The sequence below is a fragment of the Pseudophryne corroboree genome, chromosome 2 (assembly GCF_028390025.1).
Source record: "Pseudophryne corroboree isolate aPseCor3 chromosome 2, aPseCor3.hap2, whole genome shotgun sequence".
Classification (NCBI taxonomy): domain Eukaryota; kingdom Metazoa; phylum Chordata; class Amphibia; order Anura; family Myobatrachidae; genus Pseudophryne; species Pseudophryne corroboree.
The window spans coordinates 7,318,217-7,330,587 of NC_086445.1; the positions used below are offsets into that span (position 1 = coordinate 7,318,217).

The 12,371-nt window shown below is 47.8% G+C and overlaps 1 protein-coding gene across 1 annotated transcript in view; it reads left to right on the forward strand.

The window, feature by feature from the left end:
* LOC134988793 (transient receptor potential cation channel subfamily M member 2-like) overlaps nt 1-12,371 on the forward strand; it is a 734,670-nt gene that overhangs the window by 476,097 nt on the left and 246,202 nt on the right. The window contains exons 19-20 of the mRNA XM_063950575.1: nt 2,218-2,336; nt 5,910-6,045. Of these exons, the coding sequence (XP_063806645.1) occupies nt 2,218-2,336; nt 5,910-6,045 (255 nt within the window). The remainder of the gene's footprint in view (nt 1-2,217; nt 2,337-5,909; nt 6,046-12,371) is intronic.

The window sequence follows — 12,371 nt, forward strand, 5'->3', positions numbered from 1 at the left end:
CTGTCTCTCTATTTATCCCATTCCTCTCCACCTGTCTCTCTATACCATTCCTCTCTTCCTGTCTCTCTATTAATCATGTTCCTTTCTGCCTGTCTCTCTATTTATCCCGTTCCTCTCTGCTTGTCTCTCTATCATGTTCCTCTCAACCTTTCTCTCTATCATGTTCCTCTATGTCTGTCTCTCTATTTGTCATGTTCCTCTCCACCTGTCTCTCTATTTATCATGTTCCTCTCCACCTGTCTCACTGTTTTTCATATTCCTCTCCACTTGTCTCTCTATTTATCATGTTCCTCTCTGCCTGTGTCTCTTTTCATCATGTTCCTCTCTGCCTGTCTCTCTATTTATCATGTTCCTCTGAATCTGTCTCTCTATTTATCATGTTCCTCTCCACATGTCTCTCTATTTATCCCATTCCTCTCCACCTGTCTCTCTATTTATCATGTTCCTCTCTGCCTGTCTCTCTATTTATCACGTTCCTCTCCACCAGTCTCTCTATCCCATTCCTCTCTGCCTGTCTCTCTATTAATCATGTTCCTTTCCGCCTGTCTCTCTATTTATCCCGTTCCTCTCTGCTTGTCAATCTATCATGTTCCTCTCAACCTTTCTCTCTATCATGTTCCTCTCTGTCTGTCTCTCTATTTGTCATGTTCCTCTCCACCTGTCTCTCTATTTATCATGTTCCTCTCCACCTGTCTCTCTATTTATCATGTTCCTCTCCGCCTGTCTCTCTATTTATCATGTTCCTCTCCTCCTGTCTCTCTATTTATCATGTTCCTCTCCGCCTGTCTCTCTATTTATCATGTTCCTCTCTGCCTGTCTCTCTATTTATCATGTTCCTCTCAACCTGTCTCTCTATTTATCATGTTCCTCTCAATCTGTCTCTCTATTTATCATGTTCCTCTCCACACATTTCTCTATTTATCCCATTCCTCTCCACCTGTATCTCTATTTATCATGTTCCTCTCTGCCTGTCTCTCTATTTATCATGTTCCTCTCCACCTGTCTCTCTATTTATCATGTTCCTCTCCACCTGTCTCTCTATTTATCATGTTCCTCTCCACCTGTCACTCTATTTAACCCATTCCTCTCTGCCTGTCTCTCTATTTAGCATGTTCCTCTCCGCCTGTCTCTCTATTTATCATGTTCCTCTCCGCCTGTCTTTCTATTTATCATGTTCCTCTCTGCCTTTCTCTCTATTTATCATGTTCCTCTCCACCTGTCTCTCTATTTATCATGTTCCTCTCCACCTGTCACTCTATTTAACCCATTCCTCTCTGCCTGTCTCTCTATTTAGCATGTTCCTCTCCGCCTGTCTCTCTATTTATCATGTTCCTCTCCACCTGTATCTCTATTTATCATGTTCCTCTCTGCCTGTCTCTCTATTTCACATGTTCCTCTCCACCTGTCTCTCTATTTATCATGTTCCTCTCCACCTGTCACTCTATTTAACCCATTCCTCTCTGCCTGTCTCTCTATTTAGCATGTTCCTCTCCGCCTGTCTCTCTATTTATCATGTTCCTCTCCGCCTGTCTCTCTATTTATCATGTTCCTTTACACCTGTCTCTCTGTTTATCCCATTCCTCTCCACCTGTCTATTTATCCCATTCCTCTCCACCTGTCTCTCTATTTATCCCGTTCCTCTCTGCCTGTCTCTCTACTTATCATGTTCCTCTCTGCCTGTCTCTCTACTTATCATGTTCCTCTCTGCCTGTCTCTCTATTTATCATGTTCCTCTCCACCTGTCTCTCTATTTTTCCCATTCCTCTCTGTCTGTCTCTCTACTTATCATGTTCCTCTCTGCCTGTCTCTCTTTTAATCATGTTCCTTTCCGCCTGTCTCTCTATTTTTCCCATTCCTCTCTGCTTGTCTCTCCATTTATCATGTTCCTCTCTGCCTGTCTCTCTATTTATCATGTTCCTCTCTGTCTGTCTCTCTATTTATCATGTTCCTCTCTGCCTGTCTCTCTATTTATCATGTTCCTCTCCACCTGTCTCTCTATTTATCCCATTCCTATCTGCCTGTCTCTCTATTTGTCTCATGCCTCTCTGCCTGTCTCTCTAATTATCCTGTTTTTCACTATCTGTCTCGGCAGTACCTTTCCACCTGCTTATATGAATAATCTGCCTATGATTAATGTCTTCCTTCTTTTTCACCTTAAATTGAGGTTTCCTTGTGACATTTTAATTTCTCTGACAGTCATGATTTCTTTTCTTGTAGTTATTTTATGACCCGGACCGGCGTGGGTTTGTTATAATGTCTGTACAGTACATCACTGAGTTCTGGAACCAGGTGGACACAGCTGCATTGTGTTTGTTTGCTGTGGGGCTCATCTGCAGGTGAGTTGTTTTTCATAGCTAAAGGGTACAATGTCTCTGGGGGAAGCTAAAGATGGCCTGGGTGGTGGTTGAGATGGTCTGACTCTGAGTAGAGATGATCTGTATGAAGGTGGAGATAGGTCTGGAGGGAGATGGAAATACGAGCGAGATGGAGATGTGCTGGGTGGAGATGGTCTGGATCTAGGTGGAGATGGTCTAAATGGAGGTGATGGTCTGGCTCTAGTTGGAGATGGTCTGGGTGGAAGTGTAGATGGTGTGAGGGAGATGGAAATTGGAGGGAGATGGAGATGTGCTGGGGGGAGATGGTCTGGGTGGAAGTGGAGATGGTCTGGGGGGGAGTTGGAGATGGTCTGGCTCTGGGTAGAGATGATCTGGATGAAGGTGAATATGGTCTGGAGGGAGATGGAGATGTGCTGGGTGGAGATGGTCTGGGTCCAAGTGGAGATGGTCTGGCTCTAGTTGGAGATGGTCTGGGTGGAAGTGGATATGGTATGGAGGTGGATGGAAATTGGAGGGAGATGTAGATGTGCTGGATGGAGATGGTCTGGGTGGAAGTGGAGATGGTCTGTGTGGAGGTAGAGATGGTCTAGCTTTGGGTAGAGATGATCTGGATGGAAGTGGAGATGGTCTGGCTCTAGGTGGAGAGGGTCTGGGTGGAGATGGAGATGGTCTTTGAGTATTATCAGGGGATGTTTGACACATACAGTATCATGTATAATATTGTGAGTATGTCACTTAGATGTGTCATTAATGCCTTGGAGGGAGATGGTGCTGTGCTGGGTGGAGATGGTCTGGGTGGAGGTGGAGATTGTCTGGCTCTGGGTAGAGATAATCTTGATGGAAGTGGAGATGGTCTGAATGGAGATGGAGATGGTCTGAGTGATCGCTCTTTATCGGGGATGTATATTATTGTGAATATGTCACTAAAGGGCCCTATACACCAATCCGCCGCCGAGCTGCCCGACGGTGGATACGGCAGACGGGTGACCCGGCGGCGGAGGGAAGTGATAGGGGGAGTGAAGTTTCCATAGCAGTGCATGCTAATATGGACAAACTCGTCCATATTGGCCTGCATGCATAAGCGACAGGGCACCAATGATTAACGAGCGTGGGGCCACGCATCGTTAATCGTTGGTGCCTACACTCTGCATGATATGAACGAGTTCTCATTCATTAATGAACGAGAACTTTCATATCGTGCATGTTATCTGCCAGTGTGTAGGGCCCATTAGATGTCTCATTAGCATCTTGTGGCACTGACCTCAGAACCATGATCACTTAGGACACCCCTAAATCCATTTCTTACCCCAGGACTATAACACTTGCTAAATATAAATCTGATTTCTCCTTAGTTACCATCATTAAGCCTCTGACACTAATGTGTGTAAAGCCACAACACATAATTATTATTTCCCTGATCTTAGACCAGACAGTCAGTTACATCACTGGGAAAGTAGTGCAGGAGCTGGAGATCTGTGTAATGATGTATCAGGAAGCAGGACGGGAGTAAGGGAATCAGCATCTGATCAGGAACACTTAAGGTGGCTACACACTAGGTGTTGTGCTCGGTGAGTGACATCACCTCTTGTGTCCCTTCCCGGGCTGGGGTGCCCTACGGTGGGCATACGATATTGCACAGTGACATCATGCCGCGGCCAGCCGAAGCTGAGTCCAAATTGAGCTGCATGCACCAAGATGGAGAATCGTTAATGACCCGCTGTGCCGCGCATCGCTCGGTATTTACAGTGTAAACAATGTCGCTCAGGAACGGTCAAAATGAGCGACGTCAATTACTTTATCGACTAGTGTGTACGGGCGTACTGTATGTTCAGTTCCAGGAAGACCAAGATCAGGAACCACAAGATTAGAAACAATTCCAATCCGTAATATAAGGGACCACGGGGCTTATTCACAATTACATATTTGAGGCTTATTCCCTAAAAACATCAGTTTTTGGGGGGTAGATGCAAATATTTAGTATCATAAGCAAGTATACTGGAGGGACCGCATCATATATCAGAATTATCTGCTGCAAGCCTTTCTGAAAGCCGCTGCAGCCACCATAGGTATTACACAACCTGAGTGGTGCAGTGTCTGTCTACAGAAAGGGAGTGTGAGAGGTGTCTGTATACAGAAAGGGAGTGTGAGAGGTGTCTGACTACAGAAAGGGAGTGTGAGAGCTATCTATCTACAGAAAGGGAGTTTGAGAGGTGACTACAGAAAGGGAGTGTGAGAGGTGTCTATCTACAGAAAGGGAGTGTGAGAGGTGTGTGATTACAGAAAGGGAGTGAGAGGTGACTACAGAAAGGGAGTATGAGAGGTGTCTGACTACAGAAAGGGAGTGTGAGAGGAGTCTATCTACAGGACCTGAGTGGTGCAGTGTCTATCTACAGAAAGAGAGTGTGAGAGGTGTCTGACTACAGAAAGGGAGTGTGAGAGGTGTATGACTACAGAAAGGGAGTGTGAGCACTGTGTGTCCACAGAAGGGAGTGTGAGAGGTGTATGTCTACAGAAAGGGAGTGTGAGAGGTGTCTGTCTACAGAATGGGAGTGTGAGAGTTGTCTGACTACAGAAAGTGAGTGTGAGAGCTGTCTATCTACAGAAAGGGAGAGTGAGAGGTGTCTGACTGCAGAAAGGGAGTGTGAGAGGTGTCTGACTACAGAAAGTGAGTGTGAACGGTGTCTGTCTACAGATAGGGAGTGTGAGAGGTGTCTGTCTACAGAAAGGGAGTGTGAGAGCTGGTTGTCTACAGAAAGGGAGTTTGAGAGGTGTCAGACTAGAGAAAGGGAATGTGAGAGGTATCTGTCTACAGTAAGGGAGTCTGAGTGGTGTCTGACTAGAGAAAGGGAGTGTGAGAAGTACCTGACTAGAGAAAGGGAGTGTGAGTGGTGCCTGACTACAGAAAGGGAGTGTGAGAGGAGTCTATCTACCGGACCTGAGTGGTGCAGTGTCTATCTACAGAAAGAGAGTGTGAGAGGTGTCTGAATACAGAAAGGGAGTGTGAGAGGTGTATGACTACAGAAAGGGAGTGTGAGCGCTGTGTGTCCACAGAAGGGAGTGTGAGAGGTGTATGTCTACAGAAAGGGAGTGTGAGAGGTGTCTGTCTACAGAAAGGAGTGTGAGAGGTGTATGTCTACAGAAAGGGAGTGTAAGAGCTGTCTATCTACAGAAAGGGAGTGTGAGAGGTGTCTATCTACAGAACCTAAGAGGTGCAGTGTCTGGCTACAGAAAGGGAGTGGGAGAGGTGTCTGACTACAGAAAGGGAGTGTGAGAGGTGTCTATCTACAGAAAGGGAGTGTGAGAGGTGTCTGTCTACAGAAAGGGAGTGTGAGAGGTGTCTGTCTACAGAAAGGGAGTGTGAGAGCTGTCTGTCTACAGAAAGGGAGTGTGAGAGTTGTCTGACTACAGAAAGTGAGTGTGAGAGCTGTCTATCTACAGAAAGGGAGTGTGAGAGTTGTCTGACTACAGAAAGGGAGTGTGAGAGGTGTGTTACGTGTACTTACTGTCTCTTGCACAATATTGTATTGTTTATCATGCACTAGAATGATTCTCTTCTATGACTCTCTCTCCTAGGTTGGTTCGCTCAGATACTGTTTATGTGGGCCGAGTGATCCTGTCTTTGGACTTTATGATCTACTGCATCCGTGTTATGTATATCTTCACTGTCAACAAAGTTCTGGGTCCTAAGATTATCATGCTCCGTCGGATGGTGAGAAATGTGTCTAATAATAATAATAAATAGAATATCCCCATAGACTGTGACTGTAGATTATTTCTGTATTTTTGGTAGCAGAATTGTTCTCTTGTTGCCTTAATGTGGCCTGGAACCCAACGATCACATTTCTCCTAATATTCTGTAGAGATGATCGGGTCCGGTTCCCCGAGAAACGGACCCTCACGAATATTGCAATCCGAGTCCAGATCCGAGTACGGCTCGGGACTTCCTGTCTTACTGAGATCCCAAATCGAGGCCGAACGCAATCATCCCGCTGTCAGATTCTCACTGGTTTTAGATTCTATAAAGGTTCCCGGTAGTGATGAGCGGGTTTGGTTCCTCGGAATCCGAACCCCCCCGAACTTCACCTATTTTACACGGTTCCGAGGCAGACTCGAATCTTACCGCCTTGCTCGGTTAACACGAGCGCACCCGAACGTCATCATCCCGCTGTCGGATTCTCGCGAGATTCGTATTCTATATAAGGAGCCGCGCGTCACCGCCATTTTCACTCGTGCATTGGAGATGATAGGGAGAGGACGTGCAGCGTTCTCTCAGTTGTGTTCAGTGTGCTGCAAATATCTGTGCTCAGTGTGCTTGCAAATATCTACGTTCTCTGCCTGAAAAACGCTCCATATCTGTGCTGCATTGTAGTATATAGTAGGAGGACAGTGCAGAATGTTGCTGTGACCACCAGTATATATATATATATATATATATAGCAGTATGGTACAGTAGTCCACTGCTCTACCTACCTCTGTGTCATCAAGTATACTATTCATCCATACCTGTGGTGCATTTTAGTTGTTGTGCGCAGTATATATAGTAGGAGGTCAGTGCATAATTTTGCTGACCCCCAGTATATAATATATAGCAGTACGGTACAGTAGGCCATTGCTATTGATATATTACTGGCATATAATTCCACACATTAAAAAATGGAGAACAAAAATGTGGAGGGTAAAATAGGGAAAGATCAAGATCCACTTCCACCTCGTGCTGAAGCTGCTGCCACTAGTCATGGCCGAGACGTTTGCCAAGGCCAATGCCCAATGTCATAGTAGAGAGCATGTAAAATCCAAAAAACTAAAGTTCAGTAAAATGACCCAAAAATCAAAATTAAAAGCGTCTGAGGAGAAGCGTAAACTTGCCAATATGCCATTTACGACATGGAGTGGCAAGGAACGGCTGAGGCCCTGGCCTATGTTCATGGCTAGTGGTTCAGATTCACATGAGGATGGAAGCACTCATCCTCTCATTAGAAAACTGCAGTGCCACTCCTAGATGGGCCAGGTGTTTGTGTCGGCCACTTGTGTCGCTTAGCTTAGCCATCCAGCGACCTCGGTGCAAATTTTAGGACTAAAAATAATATTGTGAGGTGTGAGGTGTTCAGAATATACTGGAAATGAGTGGACATTATGGTTATTGAGGTTAATAATACTATGGGATCAAAATGACCCCCAAATTCTATGATTTAAGCTGTTTTTGAGGGTTTTTTGTAAAAAAAAACCACCCAAATCCAAAACACACCCGAATCCGACAAAAAAATTTCAGGGAGGTTTTGCCAAAACGCGTCTGAATCCAAAACCAAAACACAAAACCCGAAAAATGTCCGGTGCACATCTCTAGTTCCCGGTGATTGGAACCATCTTCACTCTGGCTGTGGAGAGTGTACTGGACGGACGTGTCTGTCTCATTGCTGAAAGGGGCGCTCTCTCTGTCTGCTGTATATGAAAGGAGCGCTCTCTCTGCCTGCTGTATATGAAAGGGGTGCTCTCTCTGTCTGCTGTATATGAAAGGGGCGCTCTCTCTGTCTGCTGTATAGGAAAGGGGCGCTCTCTCTGTCTGCTGTATAGGAAAGGGGTGCTCTCTCTGTCTGCTGTATATGAAAGGAGCGCTCTCTCTGCCTGCTGTATATGAAAGGGGTGCTCTCTCTGTCTGCTGTATATGAAAGGGGCGCTCTCTCTGTCTGCTGTATAGGAAAGGGGCGCTCTCTCTGTCTGCTGTATAGGAAAGGGGTGCTCTCTCTGTCTGCTGTATAGGAAAGGGGTGCTCTCTCTGTCTGCTGTATATGAAAGGAGCGCTCTCTCTGTCTGCTGTATATGAAAGGAGCGCTCTCTCTGTCTGCTGTATATGAAAGGGGCGCTCTCTCTGTCTGCTGTATAGGAAAGGGGTGCTCTCTCAGTCTGCTGTATATGAAAGGAGCGCTCTCTCTGTCTGCTGTATATGAAAGGGGTGCTCTCTCTGTCTGCTGTATATGAAAGGAGCGCTCTCTCTGTCTGCTGTATATGAAAGGAGCGCTCTCTCTGTCTGCTGTATATGAAAGGGGTGCTCTCTCTGTCTGCTGTATCTGAAAGGGGTGCTCTCTCTCTCTGCTGTATATGAAAGGGGTGCTCTCTCTGTCTGCTGTATAGGAAAGTGGTGCTCTCTCTGTCTGCTGTATATGAAAGGGGTGCTCTCTCTGTCTGCTGTATATGAAAGGGGTGCTCTCTCTGTCTGCTGTATATGAAAGGGGCGCTCTCTCTGCCTGCTGTATATGAAAGGGGCGCTCTCTCTGTCTGCTGTATATGAAAGGGGCGCTCTCTCTGTCTGCTGTATATGAAAGGGGCGCTCTCTCTGCCTGCTGTATATGAAAGGGGTGCTCTCTCTGCTGTATATGAAAGGGGTGCTCTCTCTGTCTGCTGTATAGGAAAGGGGTGCTCTCTCTGTCTGCTGTATATGAAAGGAGCGCTCTCTCTGTCTGCTGTATATGAAAGGGGCGCTCTCTCTGCCTGCTGTATATGAAAGGGGTGCTCTCTCTGCTGTATATGAAAGGGGTGCTCTCTCTGTCTGCTGTATAGGAAAGGGGTGCTCTCTCTGTCTGCTGTATATGAAAGGGGTGCTCTCTCTGTCTGCTGTATATGAAAGGGGTGCTCTCTCTGTCTGCTGTATCTGAAAGGGGCGCTCTCTCTGTCTGCTGTATATGAAAGGGGCGCTCTCTCTGTCTGCTGTATATGAAAGGGGCGCTCTCTCTGTCTGCTGTATCTGAAAGGGGCGCTCTCTCTGTCTGCTGTATATGAAAGGAGCGCTCTCTCTGTCTGCTGTATCTGAAAGGGGCGCTCTCTCTGCCTGCTGTATATGAAAGGGGTGCTCTCTCTGCTGTATATGAAAGGGGTGCTCTCTCTGTCTGCTGTATAGGAAAGGGGCGCTCTCTCTGTCTGCTGTATCTGAAAGGGGCGCTCTCTCTGCCTGCTGTATATGAAAGGGGTGCTCTCTCTGTCTGCTGTATAGGAAAGGGGTGCTCTCTCTGTCTGCTGTATATGAAAGGAGCGCTCTCTCTGTCTGCTGTATCTGAAAGGGGCGCTCTCTCTGCCTGCTGTATATGAAAGGGGTGCTCTCTCTGTCTGCTGTATAGGAAAGGGGTGCTCTCTCTGTCTGCTGTATATGAAAGGAGCGCTCTCTCTGTCTGCTGTATCTGAAAGGGGCGCTCTCTCTGCCTGCTGTATATGAAAGGGGTGCTCTCTCTCTCTGTCTGCTGTATATGAAAGGGGTGCTCTCTCTGTCTGCTGTATATGAAAGGAGCGCTCTCTCTGTCTGCTGTATATGAAAGGGGTGCTCTCTCTGCCTGCTGTATATGAAAGGGGTGCTCTCTTTGTCTGCTGTATCTGAAAGGAGCGCTCTCTCTGTCTGCTGTATCTGAAAGGGGTGCTCTCTCTGCTGTATATGAAAGGGGTGCTCTCTCTGTCTGCTGTATATGAAAGGGGCGCTCTCTCTGTCTGCTGTATCTGAAAGGGGTGCTCTCTCTGTCTGCTGTATCTGAAAGGGGTGCTCTCTCTGCTGTATATGAAAGGGGTGCTCTCTCTGTCTGCTGTATATGAAAGGGGTGCTCTCTCTGTCTGCTGTATCTGCAAGGGATGCTCTCTCTGTCTGCTGTATCTGAAAGGGGTGCTATCTCTGTCTGCTGTATCTGAAAGGGGCGCTCTCTCTGTCTGCTGTTTATGAAAGGGGCGCTCTCTCTGTCTGCTGTATCTGCAAGGGATGCTCTCTCTGTCTGCTGTATCTGAAAGGGGTGCTCTCTCTGTCTGCTGTATATGAAAGGGGTGCTCTCTTTGTCTGCTGTATCTGAAAGGAGCGCTCTCTCTGTCTGCTGTATCTGAAAGGGGTGCTCTCTCTGCTGTATATGAAAGGGGTGCTCTCTCTGTCTGCTGTATATGAAAGGGGCGCTCTCTCTGTCTGCTGTATCTGAAAGGGGTGCTCTCTCTGTCTGCTGTATCTGAAAGGGGTGCTCTCTCTGCTGTATATGAAAGGGGTGCTCTCTCTGTCTGCTGTATATGAAAGGGGTGCTCTCTCTGTCTGCTGTATCTGCAAGGGATGCTCTCTCTGTCTGCTGTATCTGAAAGGGGTGCTATCTCTGTCTGCTGTATCTGAAAGGGGCGCTCTCTCTGTCTGCTGTTTATGAAAGGGGCGCTCTCTCTGTCTGCTGTATCTGCAAGGGATGCTCTCTCTGTCTGCTGTATCTGAAAGGGGTGCTCTCTCTGTCTGCTGTATATGAAAGGGGTGCTCTCTCTGTCTGCTGTATCTGCAAGGGATGCTCTATCTGTCTGCTGTATATGAAAGGGGTGCTATCTCTGTCTGCTGTATATGAAACGGGTGCTCTCTCTGTCTGCTGTTTATGAAAGGAGCGCTCTCTCGGTCTGCTGTATCTGAAAGGGGCGCTCTCTCTGTCTGCTGTATATGAAAGGAGCGCTCTCTCTGTCTGCTGTATATGAAAGGGGTGCTCTCTCTTTCTGCTGTATCTGAAAGGGGTGCTCTCTCTCTGTCTGCTGTATATAAAAGGGGCGCTCTCTCTGTCTGCTGTATCTGAAAAAGGCGCTCTCTCTGTCTGCTGTATATGAAAGGAGCGCTCTCTCTGTCTGCTGTATCTGAAAGGGGTGCTCTCTCTGGGCGGGATGTATTAACATACATCGCCGCCCCTCGCCGGTTACCGCAGCGATGTTGATCGCATATGTACTAACATATGCGATCAACATCGCGATGCGGTGACGGAGGCCCCCCGCGATACCTGTTAGGTGGTCTGCGGGGGGTCTCCGTCACCTCCCCGGGGTCCCCACACTGGCTAGATGCCGGGAAGCAGCAGCAGGCTGCCCCCGGCACCTCCTCCACCCCCCTGCAGCCGGAAGGACGTCCGGCTGCGTCACTAGGGGGAGGAGGACACTACCTTCCGGGTCCAAGGCATCCTGTAGGAAGGTAAGCCAGGGGGAAGGGGGGTCGGCGTCTGCGGCGGGGGTCGACGGTGTCGGCGGGTTGCGGCGGTCGGCGAAAAGAAGCCCATAGGCTTCTATAGGGTTTCGCCATCCAGAGATGGCGAAACCCTGGACGCCGAAAACGCTGCGGTAGGGTCTTAGTAAATATGAAAATGCGGTAAAACCCCCGTTTTCGGGGGTTTTACCGCATTTTTGCTTTAGTACATCCCGCCCTCTGTCTGCTGTATCTGAAAGGGGTGCTCTGTCTGTCTGCTGTATCTGAAAAGGGCGCTCTCTCTGTCTGCTGTATATGAAAGGGGCGCTCTCTCTGTCTGCTGTATATGAAAGGGGCGCTCTCTCTGTCTGCTTTATCTGAAAGGGGCGCTCTCTCTGTCTGCTGTATCTGAAAGGGGCGCTCTCTCTGTCTGATGTATCTGAATGGGGCGCTCTCTCTGTCTGCTGTATCTGAAAGGGGCGCTCTCTCTGTCTGCTGTATATGAAAGGGGTGCTCTCTGTTGTATCTGAAAGGGGCGCTCTCTCTGTCTGCTGTATATAAAAGAGGTGCTCTCTCTCTCTCTGCTGTATATGAAAGGGGTGCTCTCTGTTGTATCTGAAAGGGGTGCTCTGTCTGTCTGCTGTATTTGAAAGGGGTGCTCTCTCTCTCTGTCTGCTGTATAGGAAAGGGGTGCTCTCTCTGTCTGATGTGTATGAAAGGGGCGCTCTCTCTGTCTGCTGTATATGAAAGGGGTGCACTCTCTGTCTGCTGTATATGAAAGGGGTGCTCTCTCTGTCTGCTGTATATGAAAGGGGTGCTCTCTCTGTCTGCTGTATCTGAAAAGGGCGCTCTCTCTGTCTGCTGTATATGAAAGGGGCGCTCTCTCTGTCTGCTGTATATGAAAGGGGCGCTCTCTCTGTCTGCTGTATCTGAAAGGGGCGCTCTCTCTGTCTGCTGTATATGAACGGGGCGCTCTCTCTGTCTGCTGTATCTGAAAGGGGCGCTCTCTCTGTCTGCTGTATCTGAAAGGGGCGCTCTCTCTGTCTGCTGTATCTGAAAGGGGCGCTCTCTCTGTCTGCTGTATTTATTATTTATTTTATTTA